We start from the raw sequence: 21,300 nt of genomic DNA, 5'->3' as shown, positions 1-21,300 counted from the left end.
AGGAGAATAGGTTGTGTTTCTGTGGGTGTTTCCATGGGAAATAAAGTCTCTCTCTACTCACCCCTTTCCATATTATATCATGGTTCCTGCTTTTAGAGAAGACAAGGAAGGAAACTGGCTTTCCTTTNGGCTCTGATACCATTTGACACAGTGAAGTAGATAATACAGCATATCCGAAGAATTCATAGTACTTTGGGCTTTTATCTTTCATGGAATGTTAAAGATTTGTACTATGCTCATCATCCTAGACATTTTTTTTCTTTTACTCGTTTTCTACATTTAGTCAGTGAACAACTTAAACACTCAAAAAAATACATTTTTACACATTTAAATTGATAAAAAGAAAACAAAAAGAATGAGGCAACAAATTCTATACTAATAAATTATGTTTAATACCGAAAAGAATACAATCTGTGACCTGCAAAGGCTACAAATTGAAAGTGATGGTTCTCTCAACATTTTTCCTTGAATTACAGTGATTTTGAAGGGAATCGAAATCAACTGTGCCAAGAACAGACAGTGTGATGCCATAGGCAGAAAGACGATTAATATCCTTTTGAATAGGAGACTGCATTAGGCCGTCCCACCAACCGGGAGGGAGAATTGGTGTGAAAGCACATTGATTGGTCTGATTATGACAACTTAACTGTCCAGCATATCTGTTCCAAACATGGCCCCACCCAATTTGATTCTTTAAACCTTCCGTCAAAATATTACTCTGGAAACTGCTCAAAAATGAAAAACTTGAACCAGTCGAGTTCTCTCCTGAACATAACAGTTTGCAGATGCTTCAATGGTATATTTGAAGAAACAGATTAAAACAAAATATGGTGAGTACAGTGCATTTACCCAGATTCCGTGTTGCAGCCAGTGCAGCGATTAACTGAGCATACGTAGTTCCCACACGACGATGAGCTCCAGAGACAACAGCATATTTGGCACGAGATGCAAGAAAAAAATCCACAAAAGCAACCCATCTGGGTGCTGGACCCCAATCCTTCACTCTAAAATCTTTCTTGGGCAAATCCTCAAAGGCATTTCCTTTGAACTTTTTATAATCAAAATAAATAACCTGGTCAAAAAGACATCCAAGTTGCATCATGATCAGATAGTATGCAATAATGAAGAAAATTTATTTACTACAACAGATAGCCAGCTCTAATTTCAAAGCAGTAATTTCCATTGTTACTAATGATTAAGAGAGGCATATTGTTGTACCCAAAAAGATTCACACCATGAACTGAGAACTTACCTGTGCGAATTCGCTAATGTTGGGCACGATACTTTCAACAAGAGTAGGTGTATCTGACACCACAACCACCTTTGGTCTTGACATTAGGTGCTGACTCTCTATGGCTTTTTTTATGCAATGTAATGCAGCCTGTACTGCTCTGATGGACCTTTTAAAAATGACAGAAAAAGCATCAATCAGTCAAAAACATCCTGCGAGAAGGTTGACCTTCATTCCTATCCCCCCAAAAAAAGAATGAACAGAAAACTCAGTAGTGCGTCAGATATGCATGCAATGCTATTTTATTATAAGGCTAGGCGTTTTATGTTTTTTGGTTTTTTTTATATTCGTATATTTGAAGTTACTGTTATGCCATTCAAGAGGCTAATATTATTTGATATCTTCAAACAGAAATATAGTAATAGACGGCGTTTGGGTGCCTCAACAGCCAGAGAGTCTATGCATCTAAAATGTATTCTTTAGACCTTTTCTTCGTACTTGCCTGGTAGCTGAATGGACACACAGTACTCAGGTTTCAAAGAGATAGCGATATTAGCATAAGGTAATGGAAACAAATTTGCTACCTAGCAGTATTTTGTTTGACTTCTTGGCAGGCCGTGTATAAAAGTTTTGGAACTAAGGCAAAAGCTTTGATAGAAATTTAATATAATATGAATTGTCAATCTTTATATTCTAAAAAGATCAAAGTTTTATAATCAAGCAATTCTAACATTTCGCTTAAAAGAGATAGGATGATTAATCCATTCAATCTATCTTATAACATTGTTAATCTAAGATATGATTTAATCAATTTTAATCTAAAGAAACTTTTCTCCACAGTTATTGTTAATAATACTTTATAAGCAGGTATTTCTACAATCAAATAAAAGTCAACCGTCTAGTGCAATACACCCTGCACTATTCGTCTAGTGCACATACCAAGTATTCAGCTGCTAGGCACTATTCGTCTAGTGCACATACCAAGTATTCAGCTGCTAGAAAATTGAACAGAATAGAGTATAGCTAGTGCTAGTTAACCCAAGTCATCTCCCAACAAATTCAAGTAAAAAATTCTCTTAAAACAACACTTATAGGATTCTGCATAAATGTTACAAGCATAAAAACAGTAAAATGGTGGTTTTGAAAAGAATGAAAATAAATATAAAAAGATAGGTTGATTCTCCATAAACAATTTTTTTGTTGGCTATCATATCATTATAATTTATTAATTTATAAACAAAGATCTCAAATTAATTAAATAAGCATCAATTAATTTGTCAAGATTCTCACTTGGTCCAATTTTGTTACTATTTAGATTCGGCATGTTCAAATAATCCAATTTTGTTACTATTCTTATGGATACTCCTAATACTTTCAATTCTAAAAACAAATCAAGATAATTAATATCTGAATGTTCACTAAAACTAGAAAACTGTTTAAGATTAAGATAATATTTTTGTAATTAATTTTCTCATTTAAAGATTTAAATTTTTTAGATTCAAATAAAATTAAAAAATGATTCCATATTGTAAAATTTATTTAAATCAAGTTTCAGTAGAAGAAATAGATTGTTCTGATATGTAAAGAAAATATTCAATGCAAAAATATTCTTAAACATAATGTGTAATGCCATCTCATCATTAACATTTTCATCAAATTATGACTTTCTAAAGATTTTTCGTTTTTTCACGAAATTTCAGCTTTACGTTTATTTCAATGGCCATGTTTTTGGTAGAGAACAAAGTCAATGCAAATCCATTTCCCCACAATATTTTAAATAAACAATAAATAAGGCCTCTTAAATTATCTATACCAATATTCATATACCTATCACCAAATGGTAGAATCTCACTAAGAGAATCAATAGCAAACAAAATATCATACCAAATAGTCATTCCTAAAAAAATTCAAAATTTTCAATCTCCTAAGTTGTTAAACACACCTTTAATTTTAAATTAAGATGTTAACAACATTTTGATAATTGAATCAAATAATATGTCAACTTTGGTGCTTGAAATTTTATTGTATTCACACTTTCAATTCTACTTTCTCATTGATTTTAAGATAATGATTTAATAGAAAAATTATATTCATTGTCTTCCGGAAGATTGTTTTATAGATGATGCAAATAATAATAATAATAATATATAATATATACATTATAAAAATCGAAGAAAGAAATAATTCTCGAACATAAATCCCATATCACATAAAACTAAGTTCAAATTATGACATCTACATGATATATAAAATGCTATAAGATTTAAGTTCAATAATCTTTGTTGCACTCCTTGATTTTCATCCTTCATATTGCGCCCTGATCATAACCTTGTCCCCTTACATCATCAATATCAGGTTTATTTTACCTTAAAACAGCTAATTAAAATAACAATCATTAATAGTTTTACCTAAAACTAGTAATTAGTTATGAAGTATCAACTCCAACTCGACACAACGCTAACATTACTAGTCTTACCTAAAACTAGTAATTAGCATGAAGAGAGGTTCAGATATGTGTGTGAGAAAGTGGCAAAAATGTGTCCAACAATAGGTTTGACTGTTGCATGTGTTTCACATATTCTGGTACCCTTTTAAATGGCATAGCTTTTGAAAAATTTCAAAGAAAGAAAAGATATTGCCTTTATGTCGAAATCAATTGGCTATCATATACACACTTGTAATATACCTATATATAAGTGCCACAGTGAAGACCACAAACAAGATATAGACGTGTTTGATGTAAAAAGGGGAAAAAGAGAATGAGCATTCTACACATGTATATAGGGTCAGTATTCTTGTGTGGGTATAGGAGGGGGTGGGGGTAAGAAACAAGAATAATTAATGATACCAATCCCAAACCAAAGCCAACTAGTTTTTATTCCAAATTATAACTTAGTTCATGTTGAAATAGATAAAATTGAGAAGGAATATCAAATGCAAGCTTAACTTCTAAGAGTAACTCCAATAAAAGGTTCTTATAAGAGCTCCTTATCAATAAAAACATTATAATGTGGGTTACACAAGCATGGATTCCTTAAAATTAAGAAAAGTTCGTTAAAAAAGTAACTCTCTTCAATTTTAAAGAATCCATGTTTGTGGGATCCATTCTAAAATAATGTTTTTATTGATAAATAACTCCTCTAAGAAACTCCAATTGGAGATGGTCTAATATATTTGTGTATAATGTGGGATATTTATATGTAATTAATTATGCTGTGTTTGATTTCATTTTCCAATGCAATTATGAGATAGATTCTGATTTTCAATTCTTATTAAAGCTACTACGTAGCTCACTTAATAGTTTATTGAGCAGAACAAGAAACATGACCATATAAGAGTATGCCTCACCAGCTTCATTCCTCATGCAATGATATTAGAGTTTAATTATGTATTACCTATTCATAAGCATCCGCATATGCAATGAGATGTCAGGATTCTCCCCACCACCAATAACCCAATTGACAGCTGCCTCGACATCTTTTGAAGGGGATACGAGAACCCTCATGATCTCTCCAAATACATTTGGTTGAGATCCCAGGATTTGAGGATCCCCAAATAAATCAAAAGCAGCATTCCGCATCTGAGAGTGTACATTTTTCAAGAAAAATTGAGCTGCCACGGCATCTGTGGTTCCTTGAAACCTAAAATATAAGGTCCATAGTCATTACATGATGCTTGAAAGACTAACAAGTAGAAAAACCGCGTCACTTTACCAAATGATAGGTTGCTTCCATTCCTTCCAATTGCTACAGAGAACATTTGTTTGAGCTGGCTTTTCAAAATCATCAGTCCTCATAACCAGTTGCCTCCCATATTTGGTTCCACAACCATGTTCTCTCCACAGATGTTTTATTTCATTCATTGTAAAAGTATAGTTCGAATAAGAAATGTAATCCCCAAAAGGATATTTGCCTCTGAAATATACAACCAAGGTGGAAATCAGATAATGGAAAGACAAATACAGACAATAAATTGCAAGACCAAAGCAGTTTCACAAATCCGTTAATGGTAGACAACTAGGTTTTTATATCTGAGTGGTTGCAAACACATCTATGTGACAAATGACAAAGATAGGTTTCCATTCAAATATTGTGAATTTGTTTTTGGAACAAGAAGTCAAGACAAGCTTAAAAAATTAACACGTTTATATAACAAGCATAGCCAGCAAATGCTCTTAAGGTAGTTAAATCGTCTCCTTAAGACTGAGGGTAAGTGATTCAGATATCAGTTTTCTATAGAATCTTTCATGTAGCAATAGTCCGAGTTCAGAGCCCCTTTATTAAAGGGACACCACCAAACCAACCCTAAAATAAACTACTAGTTAGGACTTCATGCGTCCATCAAAAAAATGTTAACTCTTAAAAATGAAAAAGAAAGGCTTGGGAAAGAACCAATATGCCTGGTTTGGCCAATGATCAAGGACCGGTTTAACATTATACTCAGTGCTGCAGCAGTTAAGACCTTGTACATTTCGTTCCCAAAACCTGCCTCTGCAGTCTTTCCAAGAACAAATCCATGACTACAGAACTGCTCCGGAGGCAAATCCCTGATTCTCGAAGCACCTGTAACAAAAGTTTCAACATCTTCTGATTCAAGAACCGTTTTTGCAGAAGCACATGGTTCTTATTCACACATTTATGCATTGAATCTCACTGAGAGGTGCGAAATTATAAATTGAATCAGAAAAAAAGCAGGATGTAAAATTGAATGGTGAAAAAATAGATTAGATAATTACTAGTCATAAATGATCCATAAACAAGCAAGTGCATACTTTCACAGCTGAGCAATTGTCTTGAGAGTAAACTAGATGTATAATGATTGAAAACATTAGAAATGTGTCAATAAGTTTTTACTGAAATATAATGCATTTGTTACATTAGATGTAAGTGTAACTGCACTGACAATAATTGCTTATTAGAAAACAGAACAATCAATTAAAACCCAAAATGGCACACTATACTCAAACACAAAAACTACGAAGTATCAAATCCATCCATAATCTGTCGTCAAACAATAAGAGACCTTTAGACCACTCTGAGAAAAGTGGCACCTTCAATCAAAACAAACAACTGAAACTTGGACACGACATTACCAAGTACCAACAAGCTTGCCTTATATTCATTTAAATCCTCCACGCCTTAAAAGAGAAACTTCGAAACAATTGATATTCTTTCTCAAAACAGAAAAAGTCAAAGAAACAATTGATAAGCCGCAGAAATGGTAAATCAAACGTAGAACAGGGAAGCACCGTTCAAGACGAAGTGATCCTGGATAATTCTCCTCACTCTCAGTGTTTCCTTCCCAACAACACCATTTTCGAAATCCTTCCCCATTTCCTCCACCGTTGCGCACGTTTTATCTCGGACGAAGCCCGTGCCCCCGTCATCGGAGCTCGAGCTGTCTGAATCTCCGAGTTTGACATCCCTCGGAAAGTCGACAGTGATTGGAGGATCCAACGGCCTCAGCGCCAGCATCAACAATCCCACACCGGTCACCGTCGCACACAGAACCAGAAACGGTTGCAACAGCATTCGCCTCTTTCTACCTCCGCCATATCTCATTCTCTCTCTCTCTCTCTCTCTATCTATCTATCTAGCTATCTCTATCTTTGTTTTGTCAGTTCAATTTCGATATTTTTTTTTTTGGAAGTTATCAAGTTCAGCTAACTCAGCTCCCTGTTAAGCCGGATCTGAAGTGTTATGTCAAATCTCAATCACTCTTTGTTTGGCATAACGCGTAGCATCGAGATTTATCGGGTTTGGATCCGACCCGGAATAGCGTCTTATTATTGAGATCCGAACCCGCTCGTTGCGGTGACTGGCGCGCATTACGCACCGCCTCCGACAAACAAGGCAATAATAAAAGCGGAAAGGTCCATCTCTCTTTTTCTCTCTCACTGCCCATCCCTATCAATTCAACGAACCGTAGTTAGTGAGAAGCACAAACGAAACGACGTAGGAGAAAAAAAAAAAGTAACGTCAACGGTCAACCACTCAACCCTCACAGAAACAATAATTATTATATTATTTTCTTAAATCAAAAGAAGACAAACGTGTGATTCTCCTCAGCATACGCATTTGTCACTTGTAAACACTTTTTCTCTTCTCTTTTATCTATTTCGCCGAGGAGTAAAACATAACCGTCGTCTCCCTAACTAACTACCTTCATCATGGAGAATAATAACAACGCTGGTGACACGCTACATCCTCCCGCTGCTAAACATGACGGTGCCGCCGCCCAAGCGAACCCGTTGTCCCCGACGCGGCATGCTAAGGCGGAGGAGGACCGTAAGAAAGAAGAAGCCGCCGCGTCTACTCCGACAAGCCTCGAGAAACTTGCTCAAGAGATTGACCAATTCGTGAGGAGACTAAAAACCGATGGAAATGCGCACAACTTTGAGATTCCTGACTTCGCCGAGAGATACTTGGATCTCGTGGAAGAGAAGATAATGAAATACGACGCGGGTGAAGGTAAACCGAGATGGGGTGAGGTGTCGGAGGAAGATTCGTGGTTGTTGAACAACGCGAACAGGTTTTCAAAACTGATGACATTGGTGACTGGTAATTATCCTGATCATGAACCGGAGAAGATCAGCGGTGCACAAGTCTCGATGATGAACCGCATTTCCTCAATCCACCAGCGTTTGATGACGTATTTGGAGGAGGACTTCCGGTTTCTGATTGAAGAATCAAGAATCCCAACCGAATTGGATCCCGGAGGATATAATCAGAACAGCATCGATACCAAAGGAAAACAACACATGACGGCATCTGAACAACAACAAGAGGTGGCGCAAGAACAAGATGGTTTGGAACAAGACACGAATTTCCCGGGGTACTCGGAGGAGACAATTGCCAGCCTAAGTAAGATCGCTAGCGAGATGTTATTCGGCGGCTACGAATCGGAGTGCTGCCAGGTGTACATCATCTCGCGGAGGAACGCCTTCGAGGAGATTAACCAGAAGTTAGCGTTAGAGAAAATCAGCATCGACGAGATGGTGACGAAGGTGCAGTGGGAGACTATGGCCAGGGACATGATCCCTGCCTGGATCAACACGCTCAAGCAGTACGCGGCAGTGTACTTCCCCGGCGAGCGAAAGCTGACCGAGGCTGTGTTCGCAAACAACCAGGCCGTGGCGGCTGGACTCTTCAGCAGCCTCTCCCGCGGCGTTGTGATTCAGCTTCTCAACTTCGCGGAGGGCGCCGCCATGACGAAGCGAGCCGGAGAGAAGCTCTTCAAGCTCCTGGACATGTACGAGAGTCTCTGCCAGGTGATCTCCAACGTGGCCAGACTCTTTCCAGATGAGTCCGTCGAGGAGATAAAGACAGAGATGAACCTTGCCAAGTCCAGACTTGGGGAGGCATCCATCCACATCTTCTGTGACCTGGAGAACCAGATTAAATCGGAGACAGCGAAAAGCGCCGTCCCCGGTGGCGCAGTGCACCCCCTCACACGCTACATCATGAACTATCTAAGCATAGCAGGGGACTACAAGGAAACCCTTGAGCAGGTTTTCAGGGAGCACACAAAGAGGGACCGTTCGGGTTCCACAAGCAAGAATGCAGAGCAGAAGAATGAGGGATCTTGGGACAAGGAAACACCATCTCCATTCGCAAAACAGACGTTGAGGGTGATGGACCTGCTAGACTCGAGCCTGGAGGGGAAGGCGCGTCTGTACAAAGAGGTGGCGCTTAGCAACTTCTTCATGATGAACAATGGGAGGTACATTCTGCAGAAGATAAAGAGTTCTAAGGAGATGAGCAAGGTGATGGGCGACAACTGGATCAGGAAGAAGTCCTCGGACCTGAGAAACTACCACAAGAACTACCAGAGGGAGACGTGGAACAGGGTGCTGCAGTGTCTGAACCATGAAGGGTTGACCGTGAATGGGAAGGTTCACAAGCCGGTGCTGAAGGAGAGGTTCAAGAGCTTCAACTCTTTGTTCGACGAGATTCACAAGACACAGAGCTCGTGGGTAGTGAAGGACGAGCAGCTGCAGTCGGAGCTGAGGGTTTCCATCTCTGCAGTGATTATCCCTGCGTACCGATCATTCGTTGCGAGGTTCGCCCAGACTTTTGACCCGGGGAGACAGACAGAGAAGTATATAAAGTACCAAGCTGAAGACATTGAAACTTACATTGATGAGTTGTTTGAAGGGAAGCCTCACCAGTCAATCGGAAAAAGGAGAACATAATTAACCAACCTACCAAATTCCCTCCACACAGTACATATCGTTTTACCCACTTTCATCTTTACTTTATATTACGTATATTTTTTCAATTTTACTGTGAAGCAAAAGTAAATAAAAGTCCAAAACAGCAGAAGAAGAAGAAGATGGATGAAGATGATGTATGATGCTCAAAGGAAATCAGTTAAAGCGTGCTGTGCGGAGCAGTGCAATGCACGTAGCCTGCATGTTGAAATCATGAACTATTGTTTTGCTTTGGTGATGCTCTTTTTTTTTATTAGAAGATGCAGAGTGGTCTTGTGAATTGTTTTTGCTTTTGTTTGTACACAGGATAAATGAAATCAACTTTCAATTCAGAATGGATATCACTTTCACAGATTTTCTCTCATTTTTTTTATTTTTGTTGTTGCACCATTTCTGTTCTGCGCTTAAATTTAGGATGGATGAAAAGATGAAAATAAATGGGAAGACCAGTATAATACTACTATAAAATAGAGAAATAAAATAATAAGATAAATATATATAGAAAATGTAATATATTCAAATGATACACACCCGTGTTATTATAAATTAATTTTTACCTATAGATTTAATCATTATGCTAGTCTTAATCATTATGTTGGGTTTTCTTAAATATTTTATTTTTTATTTTTTTCCTCAGCAATTTTGTGCTGACATAATTAAATTACATGGTACAACGTGGAAATGTGTAATTAAAAAAATGAAGAAAAAAAGTTTTCTAAAATGTGAAATTAAAAGATGAGGAAATTAGATTCGTTAAAAGGAAATTGGAAATAAGAGTGATCGGGATTTGAGACCCAACAAATTTAGGATTCGTAGAGATTGGAGATTCGAGAGGGTTTTATTGAGGTTCTTCGTATTGTTTTTTTATGATTTTCTAGCAAAATTAGGGTTTTTGATAAATTTCGTTTTGTTTGTTTTGTTTTTTAAGATTGTGATGTGAGTTGTTGAAGTATGTTTATGGATCATTCTTGTTCCTCTTTCACATGTAATGAGTGTCGAAAGCAATACCGTAATGTTAGTTATCATAGTGATGGAGAATGAAAGAGTTTTGACATAGTAGTGATTTGTCATTGTGGAGATAAGTGTGTCTTGAAAACTAAGAAAACAACTAAGAATCGAGGCAAGAATGATATTGCATTTGGAAAAGCTAAAGAAATTGAAGTTGATAAGAAGATGATACTGCATTTGGAGAAAGTTGTGTTGGGTCTTCAAACATGGACAAAATGGTTTATAAAAATTGTTTATGTTGTATGTATAATGAACATTATTCTAATTACAATGTTCATGGGAAGCCTATGTAATGTTGTAGGTGTAATGTAGGGAAGTTGAATACATTATTCTTTAATGAAATGAATATTTGTTGATTTGTGCTTTCTTATAAATTAGTTGTTTGCAAATGAGTTTCTTATAACTAATTTATTTCAACTCTAACAACAAACTGTAATAAGCAGTACTTGATTATAACAAAAACAGAGAAATGAAAAAAAAAAGTTATATAACTTGAAACTTTTCTATATGCAGGGAAGTTCCAGATTCATTACATTCAAGAACTGCTCGAAATTGGATGAACATTCATGCAAATGAAGAGCGTAAAGTTAATAATAGTGTGTGCTGCATTTGACAACCTGGTGAGAAAATCATGTGATGTCTGCAACTATAGTTATAACAGTGTTGAGCTTTGTTTGCGAGGAAGCAAGGTCAACACCAAACAACAGAAGGCTAACTTCTTTCCATTTTCTTTTCGAATCTTACAGTATGAGTTTAACCTTTCCAAATATCATGAGTACGAACCCCTTTAGGCTACAACAAGTACCAACCTCTCTAAGTATCATGAGTACAAAGCTCTTCAGGATATAACTAGTACCAACCTCTCTAGGTATCATGTCTCAATCTCCTTCTCAAATCAAGAACTCAAAGTTATAATCAAAAGGATAATCTCTCATGGAAGAGAGTCATGATGGTGCTCACATGGTTCACTTCACACAATGAAGGATTTACAATTGTTAAACTCAACCTAATAACACTTTTTAGCAATGATAAATATGACAATATAATCTCTTAAAGTGTTTATCTATCTTTACTATGATGAATTTGACAACTCTTCATCTTTTTCTCTTTTTTTATTCAATTAGGTCTTTATGGTATCAGAGCAGTTTCTGTCCTTAGAAAGAATTCTATAAGTTGTGTGTGCACCTTGCTTCTGCTTGTGTACTCTTAGCACATCTAGGCAATTGTTTTGCCTCTTTGAATTTGATTAATGGTCTCTCTTCTCTGTGTAAATAGAACAATGGCACCTAGGCCTTCTCCTCCTCCTCCTCCTCCTCAATCGGAGCCTTCAGAGAATACCTTAAGGTTGGAGGTCGTGCTTGAGGCAACGCAGCGACAAAATGCTGCCTTGGTGCACCAAAAAACCATAGCTCTACAAAATCTAGAAGTTGCAAGGGTGGCCGCTGAGAATGCAAGGGTGTCAGCGGACAATGCAAGGATAGAGACTGATAACACCCAAAGACAACTCATGGATATGCTGGCTAGAGGTGTACCCACTCGCGGTACTTCCTCTTCTGCTGCTCCAACTCAGGAGTGGACTTTGGAGAGTTTTTTCCAACACTATCCCGCCAGGTTTACTGGTAAATGCAGTCCTGATGAGGCTGACCACTGGTTCCAGGACATGGAGCGGATTTATGAAGCAAAAGGGTGTACGGATGACAGGAAGCTGGCCTACGCGCAGTATCTATTGACAGGGGAAGTTGGCCATTGGTGGGGCAACACGAAGATGATCCTAGAGAGGAGTAGAACCCCCATTACATGGGAATTGTTTAAGACTAAATTTTACATTGAGTACTTTCCAGACAGTGTAAGATTTGCAAAGGATGTAGAGTTCCTGGAGCTAGTATAGGGCAATAGCTCGGTGTCGGAGTATGCAGATCGATTTAAACACTTGCTCTGTTTCAACACCATGACTGTGAATGAGGAATGACAATGTAGGAAATATGAAACGGACTGATGGGAGATGTGAAGCTGCTAGTCGCAAGTTTAGGCATTAAAGATTTCCCTACCTTGGTGGAGAAAGCAAGAATGCTAGAGAAGACTAAGAAAGACGTGGAGAGCCAGCAGAGCCAACCACTAAAGGTTAGAGGACCAGCAACATCCAGAGGCGGTTCAATTTCTAGGAGGACCCCTTTCTCTAGACCTACTTCTTCCTCTTAGCCTTCAGTACGACAGGGGCAATCCAGTTTGACTAGCCTGGTCCGATGCTTTATGTGTGGAGGACCACACCTTCAGTCTGTGTGCCCTCAACTGGTAAGGTACAAGAGGTGCAACATTTGCAAACGGAACGACCATTATGCCAGAGACTGTCTTACAGTCAGGAGGACGGGACCACCACCATGCCCAGCCGGGAGAGTAGTGCAGAGAGGCAGCGATGACAGGCCACAGGCAACAGGGAGAGTCTACGCCTTGACTGGAACTGAGGCAGCTACTGCAGGTAACTTGATTGTTAGCAGTTGCCTATTATTTGAAGCTTCTTGCATGGCTTTTTGGACTCGGGGGCGACACATTCATTTGTGTATGAGGCTTGTGTGGAGAGGCTTAGTTTAGTTGTTAGAGAGCTTCACTGTGAACTGGTGGTGTGTACACCAACAACTGGGCTAGTCAGGACGTCTATGGTATGTTCTAGATGTCCTATCGAGGTTGAGGGGCGAAGGTTCAGAGTGAACCTTGTTTGTTTACTTCTACAGGGGCTAGAGGTGATTCTGGGAATGGATTGGTTATCAACCAATCGTGTCGTTCTAAACTGTGGGGGAAAGAGGCTGATCTTCCCCAATGAAGATGAAGACATGACACTGTCACTTGGTGTGTTGAGGCAAGACCTTATAGAGGGTGCTTGTTGCTTCTTGATCATGTCTTACATGGACGGGGTCCAGGACTTAAACCCTTCGACTCCTAGAAACCAGAGTGTAGATCTTCTGGATGTAAATGATTTCTTGGATGTGTTTCCCGAGGACGTCCCTGGTCTACCTCCTCCGCGAGAGGTAGAATTCTCTATGGACTTAGTCTCAGGAGCGGGGCCAATCTCTATAGCCCTTTATCGGATGGCTCCAGCTAAATTAGCTGAGTTGAAGAAACAGATCGAAGAACTGCAAGAGAAGCAACTTATTAGGCCCAATGTCTCACCCTGGGGTGCACCCGTCTTGTTGGTGAAGAAGAAGGATGTCAGCTCTCGACTTTGTGTGGATTATAGACAACTTAATAAGCTCACTATCAAGAACAAATATTCATTGCCGAGGATAGACAACTTAATGGATTAACTACACGGAGCTACAGTGTTCTCCAAGATAGACCTGTGGTCCGGTTATCACCAAATCTTGGTGAAAGCTGATGATGTTCAGAAGACAACTTTCAAGTCCATGTATGGCCACTACGAGTATGTAGTTATGCCTTTCGGTGTGACTAATGCTCCAGCCATCTTCATGGACTACATGAACCGAATCTTCAGACCTTTCTTGGATAAATTTATCGTTGTCTTTATAGACGACATATTGATTTATTCTAAGACCAAGGAGGAGCACGCGAAGCACCTTAGAACAATACTTGAGGTGTTGATGGAGAGAAAATTGTACGTTAAACTGTCCAAGTGCAAGTTCTGGATGGAAGAGGTACACTTTTTAGGACACATGATCTCACTCGGTGGAATTGCGGTCGATCCAACCAAGGTACAAGTAGTGATGGAGTGAGAAAGGCCAAAGACAGTTACTGAGGTCAAGAGTTTTGTAGGCTTGGCGGGCTATTATCGTCGCTTTATTGAGAACTTTGCCAGGATAGTAACCTCGTTGACTCAATTGACCAGGAAAGACCAACCTTTTGTTTGGACTGAAAAATGTGAAGCTAGCTTTCAAGAGCTTAAGCAAAGGTTGACTTGCACCCAGTGTTGGTTATCCCAAACACAGGTAGACCATTTAAGGTTTTCTGTGATGCATCTCATCAAGGTTTAGGTGCGTATTGATGCAAGAGAAGAAGGTGGTTGCTTATGCCTCACGACAACTCAAAGTACATGAGAGGAACTATCCCACTCGTGACTTTGAGTTAGCCGCAGTTGTGTTTGCTTTGAAGATATGGAGACATTATCTCTATGGTGCGCAGTTTCAAGTGTTCAGTGATCATAAGAGTCTCAAGTACTTGTTTGACCAAAATGAGTTGAACATGAGACAAAAGATATGGATGGAATTCTTGAAGGACTATGACTTTGACCTTCTTTATCATCCAGGAAAAGCTAATGTAGTAGCAGATGCCCTGAGCAGGAAGACAGTGCACATGTCCACTTTGATGGTCAGAGAGCTTGAATTGGTAGAAAGCTTCAGAGAGTTGGAACTCCAAGTTGAAGTTGAGCCAAATAGCATTATATGTAGTAAATTGGTGATATCTTGTAGCTTAATAGAGTGTATTAAAGAAGGGCAGTTGTTAGACCCTGAGCTTTGGACGTCAGCTGCTCTTATTGATACGGAAAAAGGAAGGGACTTCAACACAGGAACGAATGGTCTGTTGCGGTTTAAGGGAAGGACATGCGTTCCTAATGATGGAGAACTAAAAAGATTATTACTTGAGGAGAGTCATCGAAGTCGTTTTAGCATACATCCAGGTATGAAAAAAAATGTATCAAGATCTCAAGAAGTCGTTCTGGTGGTCAGGAATAAAGAAAGATGTAACTTAGTTTGTGGCTTCCTGCTTAACTTGTCAGAAGGCTAAAGTGGAGCATCAGAGGCCTGGGGGTTTGTTGCAACCATTGGAAATTCCGGAGTGGAAATGGGATAGCATAGCCATGGACTTTGTTACCCATTTACCACACACTGTTCGGAGACATGATGCTATATGGGTAATAGTGGACAGATTGACCAAGAGTGCTCACTTTTTGGCAATCGACTTGAGAATGTCTATGGCGAAGCTGTATGTTAAGGAGATAGTGAGGTTACATGGAGTGCCTTTGAGCATTGCATCATATAGAGACTCGAGGTTTACTTCTAGGTTTTGGCAAACACTTTAGAGTGAGATGAGAAGCAGGTTGCAGATGAGCTCCGCTTATCATCTCCAGATAGATGGTCAGTCGGAGAGAACGATTCAGTCATTAGAGGACTTGTTGAGGACATGTATATTGGATAATTTGGGAGTATGGGATGAGGTGTTGTCATTGGTAGAGTTCACTTATAATAACAGTTATCAGGCCAGTATAGGTATGACTCCATTTGAGGCCTTGTATGGAAGACATTGCACAACACCCTTGTGTTGGTTCCAAGATGGAGAAGTAGTGTTAACGGGGCCAGAACTTATACAACAGACCACAGAGAAGGTGAAGCTCATTCAAGAAAGGATGAAAGCATTTAATATATTCTCTCGTAGTCTTTAATCTGTAGAGTGTATTTCTAGTCTCATGATTGATTGATATTCATATGACAATATTTTAGAATAATCAATTAGAGAGGAAATCAAAATACTTCCTTATCTGGATAATTTGATATGCATTTAACATTACATACATTCTTCAAATATATCTTCAACAATATCTTCCATTATCCTTCGTTTCCATATTATGTCTTCAATCACAATATCTTCAAATATATTGAGACTTGCTGCATAATTTTCTTAATCATCTTGATCACCAACTTCAACATTCAAATTTGTTTGATCAATTTGCAATTGATATTAATTACCTTATGATTAAATATAATTTTTTCCTGTCATTCTAAACTTGATTTTCTTGTTAAGTCCTTTGACTTTTGACTCATTTAGTCATCCTTCCAATTAAGTCCTCTAATGGAAGTACTTGTCTACGGTGTTAAGCTTCCTAAGTTAACTTTGACTCCTTTGATGATTTTATCTTGTCTGGCATAGATACTTGTGTAATACCTTTGTGTGCTAGCGTTGACTCCTCAATATCTCGTTGGCTTCTTGTTTGATAGATACTTATATAGTATTCTTTGTGTGTCTTTTGCATTGACTCGTCTAATGTATTGTGTTAACTTTTTCTAAAGCTTCTAAGTTGTCTAATGCTTTTTCTCTACTTGTATGCTTGTTTGACTTATCTACTCATTTGTAGAAGTCAAATTCTATATTACTCTAACTTTGACATGGACAAACTTAATCTAACTTTACATGATCCTATCATGGTGTAATGATCTTGTGTTGACTCACTGGAAAGTGTACCAGATCGTGCAAGTAATATAATCGGTAATGCTCGATATCGTTCTTCCCAAGAGACTCGAAAGGATCATTCGTGTTAATCAAAATCGTAAGACTTGTAGAAAAAGATTAATTGTTGTGGATGCAAAGACAGAAAATAAGCATGCAATGTATTTGATTCAATTGACGAAAAAGACTATGGATGAATGGAGTTATTGGGGGTTGACAATTTCATCTTATTCACTCCCCCTTATCTACTCCTCTTGTTTAATGTTCTTGATTATCTAATTGTTATGCAAACTTTCTTGGCCTACCCTTAACCCGATCCCTCGGCGAAAAGAGCCTATTACTAATTACCGGCTTGTTATCCCTAGCCTCCCCTAGCAATTAATAACGCATTAAGAACAGAAGCAAAAACAATTGATCGTCCTACCCCCTATCCCTAGGTTGGTATTGCTCAATCAAGGAATTTCTCACCAGTTCATGACAGTACTGTACGTTCTCGTACCAATAGAGACAAACAACAGTTATCGAACGAGTTAAACGATAAAAGCATTAAGCGTAGATGAGAACCCAACAATTGATAATCAAAGCATATGAAGAATCATATAAATAAACAAGAGTTTCAATAAAAGAGAGTTTCAAAAGATTACATTGTTTCCCCCAACAACAAAAGGGTTTAGTTCACCATCGTCATGTTGAACCTAGATGAAAATAATGGAAAAATGGAAAAGCAAACCTTAGATAAGATGAAAAGGAGCCTAAGCATCCAAGAGATCCTCTCTAGAGAGTGAAAATTAGGTCTGGCCGCCCTCTTCTGTCAAAAGAATGAGAATGAAATCGTAACAGGGCTATTTATAGCTGAGGAGCGTCACAAAAAATAGGCCCAGGCCCAGTGGACAACCGCCCGGCGGCACACTTATGCCGCCCAGCGGTTTGCCCCTAATCGCGCCACTGCCCGACGGCAGGGGGCCACCGCCCGGCGGTTTGCCTCTAATCGCAAATCTACCCAGCGTCCACGCCAGGTGCCTCCTCCTCGCTCTAGACCCCCCAACGGTGCAATTTTGCTGTCGGGCGGTTCCTAGACTCTTCTTTTCTTCATTTTTCTTCTTCTGTCTAGAGTCTAAGACCTTCATCTTCAGTCTCCATCTTCACTTTCGTCAAAATAGCTTCAAAACAATGCAAAACAAGCATAATATCGCTAAAAGCAGCTTTTGACTCTCGACTGACTCATTTATTGGGTTTTACTTGATTCTAAGCTCATTCTAAGTCTTAAAGGGTGTAATTTGGTCTAAAATGACACATGAAAATAACTGTTTCTCAACGTTATCACAACCCCAAACTTAGAACTTTGCTTGTCCTCAAGCAAACAAAACAAAACAAAAATCAAAACAAAGCTTGGCTTTCTACTATTTCATCCAATGGTTCAACACTCCTAAAGTACATGACAAGAACTACTTAACTTCAGATCTTTAGTGGAATAAAATCAAGATACATACATGTTTTCAATTCAGTCCAGTTCACAAGTTATTCAACCGATGTTACACATTACGAATGATCAATCCACTAAGCAAAGATGCAATAATGAATTTCAACAATTCTGACCAAGCAAGTGTTTCACTCAATCACTCAAGTGTTTAGGGTAACACTTCAACACTCTATCATTCACAAGTCACATGAAACAAAATTGCCATTCATCTAGAACAACCAAAATTCTTACATGCAAATGTCATCAAAAGGACTTTTCTAAGACTTGTAATGAGGCTGGGCTAACAAGAAAAATTGGTTTTTTCTGGAATGCAAAATCCTTGAGTTAAGAGAGCTACCATAATATTCAACATTTAAGTACAACTCTCTTCCTCACCAATCTCACTTATTCCCCACTTTTTTCCTTTTCTTTTTCATTGAGCTCATCTTCATGCTTTTTCTTCTTTTCTTTTCTTTTTCTCATGTAATTTTCTTTCACAACTTTTGAGCTCAATGCTTTTCAATTGCCTTTCAATTTCCCCCATGTAACCCCAAACTTAAACCTTTTGATCACATACAATCAAGCTCATCCCAACTCAAGGTAAAGAATCTCAAGACAAGGGTTCACATCCTGTTTAAGGCTAAGGTTCAAAAAGGGTAGAATATTTTCAAACACTTTCGGTAAAAATTTGGCTAGAAAATGGTTTTCAAAAATGGCCTTGATCATATGACATTCACATGCAATTCAATCAATCATCCAGATTAAGGCAATATCATTCATGCTTTCCTGTGAACAATACATACAACAATGAAAACTCTGGAGCTCAATACCTCACACAACATGCTTTCTCACACAATATTCATTCATACACCCTGTCTATCATCATAACCACAATCATAAGTCATCACCCATCTGTTTCACATAATATCAACATGCATTGCAACTCAATTCTCATCCACATCAAATCCTTATCAAATAGGCTCATCATGCAAATCATTCAGTCAAACATCTTCAGAAAAAGTATTCAAGCCAAGCATACACACTGAAAAATAAAATTCAACCTATTCTAAGAATTTAAATGCAAAGGTAAGAGAGAGAATCTAGGTTGCCTCCTAGTAGAGCTTGTTTAACGTCACGAGCCTGACCCAAACCTGTTTAGCACTTGTCAGTAAGTGCAAATCCTTCCAACACCCATCAGTAGGTGTACCTTCCTGTGTTCTTCAGTAATGCCATAAAATTTAGCATCCCCTAGTAGATGCCACCCAAAAATTGTTCCAAAAATTCAAATATTTACAACTTTAAAAAGGAAACAAACCTAAACTAAAAATAGAAATACAAATACTTTACAACAGTTAGGATGACCCCAACAAACACCCATCAGTAGGTGTTGACAATCCTCTTGCTTGATATTCTTTTCTTTTTCTTCTTCCTGCTGAATTTCTTCATGAAGTTGAGAATACCAAGCACACGCATCCATGTTTCAACCATAGGAACTTTAATCTCCAATCTCTTGAAGATCGCCAACTTGAACTTCTTTCCCTTCCTATGATTTTTCTTTGTATAAGGAAGAGGTTTTTCATGTGATCTTTTCTTCTTTCCTCTCTTCCTCTTTTTCTCAACCTTCTCCTTCTTCCACTATCTTTTTTTCTTTTTTCTTATTTTCTTATTTTTTTCTTTTTTTCTCAACCACTGCTTTTTCTTTCTCCTCATCTTTCTCTCCCTCACTCAACCTTTCTGCTTCATCTTCCCCTATTTTCTCCTCTTCTATCTTTTCCACTTCTCTTTCCACCTCCTCTTTATCAACAACCTCATCAATTTGTGTCTCCAACTTCCTGAAGGTAACTTCATATCTCTTAGCATCACACCTTTCTAGAAATTTGTCGAACTTTTCATTCAAGCTTTTGACTTGTTTCGTTACATCAGCGGTTTGTTGATAAAGTTGTTGATCATACTCCCATGTTTCTATTGGTGAAGAGCATTGTTGCTGCCACTGATAATGTTCCCTCTTCTCCATGCTTATATGAGAAGAAAGTCTTGTATACATGTCTTGTGGGAAGAATTCATCATTCTTAATATCCTCCTTTATGCCTTTGACATGGTATGGTTCAAAGTTCATAATCCTTTGAAAAAGTTCATCAGATTCTACTCTTCTTTGTATAGGCATAAAATGAGGCTCAACAGTTTGTCCATATTGACTTTGATCCATGTATGAGTGAGGTTCCCACCAGTGATTGAAATTATTTTGGTAGGATTGAGTGCCCATATAATCAAATCCTTATCCGTACTGCATTCTGCAAACATTAGGCACAAAACCCTAGAGAACATTTATTAGAATAAAAACAAACATGAAAAATCAAGTCGAATTCAATCAATTCACACTACTAGAAATAACCTCGAGTCCCCGGCAACAACGCCAAAAACTTGTTGACTCACTGGCAAGTGTACCAGATCGTGCAAGTAATATAATCGGTAATGCCCGATATCGTTCTTCCCAAGAGACTCGAAAGGATCGTTCGTGTGAATCAAAATCGTAAGACTTGTATTAAGAGATTAATTGTTGTGGATGCAAAGACAGAAAATAAACATGCAATGTATTTGATTCAATTGACGAAAAAGACTATGGATGAATGAAGTTGTTGGGGGTTGACAATTTCATCTTATTCACTCCCCCTTATCTACTCCTCTTGTTTAATGTGCTTGATTATCTAATTGTTATGCAAACTTTCTTGGCCTACCCTTAACCCGATCCCTCGACGAAAAGAGCCTATTACTAATTACCGGCTTGCTATCCTTAGCCTCCCCTAGCAATTAATAATGCATTAAGAACATAAGCAAAAACAATTGATCGTCCTACCCCCTATCCCTAGGTTGGTATTGCTTAATCAAGGAATTTTTCACCAGTTCATGACAGTACTGTACTTTCCCGTATCAATAGAGACAAACAACAGTTATCGAAAGAGTTAAACGATAAAAGCATTAAGCGCAGATGAGAACCCAACAATTGATAATCAAAGCATATGAAGAATCATATAAATAAACAAGAGTTTCAATAAAAGAGAGTTTCAAAAGATTACATTGTTTCCCCCAACAACAAAAGGGTTTACTTCACCATCGTCATGGTGAACCTAGATGAAAATAATGGAAGAATGGAAAAGCAAACCCTAGATAAGATGAAAATGAGCCTAAGCATCCAAGAGATCCTCTCTAGAGAGTGAAAAT

At 38.2% G+C, this 21,300-nt stretch overlaps 2 protein-coding genes across 4 annotated transcripts; one reads left to right on the top strand and one right to left on the bottom strand.

Moving 5' to 3' along the window:
- Positions 1 to 356: 356 nt before the first annotated feature.
- LOC106780129 lies at positions 357 to 7,088 on the bottom strand. Of its 2 annotated transcripts, none has more exons than XM_014668383.2 (7): positions 6,480 to 7,081; positions 5,631 to 5,793; positions 4,945 to 5,145; positions 4,627 to 4,872; positions 1,253 to 1,400; positions 850 to 1,072; positions 357 to 765 (listed from the first exon to the last, which is right to left on the bottom strand). In XM_014668383.2, the coding sequence occupies exons 1-7, from the start codon at positions 6,790 to 6,792 to the stop codon at positions 428 to 430; spliced, it is 1,632 nt and encodes a 543-aa protein (XP_014523869.1). In that variant the 5' UTR covers positions 6,793 to 7,081; the 3' UTR covers positions 357 to 427. The 2 variants fall into 2 exon arrangements, with proteins under 2 accessions (XP_014523869.1, XP_022632590.1); XM_022776869.1 differs by having other exon boundaries at positions 560 to 725; positions 6,480 to 7,088.
- Positions 7,089 to 7,284: 196 nt separating this feature from the next.
- On the top strand, positions 7,285 to 9,843 carry LOC106780100 (exocyst complex component EXO70B1-like). 2 transcript variants are annotated; one of them, XM_014668343.2, is made up of 2 exons: positions 7,285 to 9,455; positions 9,554 to 9,843. In XM_014668343.2, exon 1 carries the CDS (start codon positions 7,401 to 7,403, stop codon positions 9,423 to 9,425), a length of 2,025 nt encoding a protein of 674 aa, XP_014523829.1. In that variant the 5' UTR covers positions 7,285 to 7,400; the 3' UTR covers positions 9,426 to 9,455; positions 9,554 to 9,843. The 2 variants fall into 2 exon arrangements, with proteins under 2 accessions (XP_014523829.1, XP_022632593.1); XM_022776872.1 differs by having other exon boundaries at positions 9,750 to 9,773.
- The last annotated feature ends 11,457 nt before the right edge of the window (positions 9,844 to 21,300 follow it).

The sequence above is a fragment of the Vigna radiata genome, unplaced genomic scaffold (genome assembly GCF_000741045.1).
Source record: "Vigna radiata var. radiata cultivar VC1973A unplaced genomic scaffold, Vradiata_ver6 scaffold_146, whole genome shotgun sequence".
Classification (NCBI taxonomy): Eukaryota; Viridiplantae; Streptophyta; class Magnoliopsida; order Fabales; family Fabaceae; genus Vigna; species Vigna radiata.
Note: the sequence above shows the minus strand (reverse complement) of the source record. Positions and strands in the feature narration are given on the sequence as shown.

What these genes read in the sequence shown, in the direction of transcription:
- LOC106780100 (XM_014668343.2), top strand. Translation starts at nt 7,401, where the DNA reads ATGGAGAATAATAACAACGCTGGTGACACGCTACATCCTCCCGCTGCT.
- LOC106780129 (XM_014668383.2), bottom strand. Translation starts at nt 6,792, where the DNA reads ATGAGATATGGCGGAGGTAGAAAGAGGCGAATGCTGTTGCAACCGTTT. An exon ending in TTGATCATTGGCCAAACCAG is followed by an intron (nt 5,146 to 5,630) that starts GCATATTGGTTC and finishes TGTATATTTCAG; the next exon opens with AGGCAAATATCCTTTTGGGG. An exon ending in ACATTAGCGAATTCGCACAG is followed by an intron (nt 1,073 to 1,252) that starts GTAAGTTCTCAG and finishes CTTTTTGACCAG; the next exon opens with GTTATTTATTTTGATTATAA.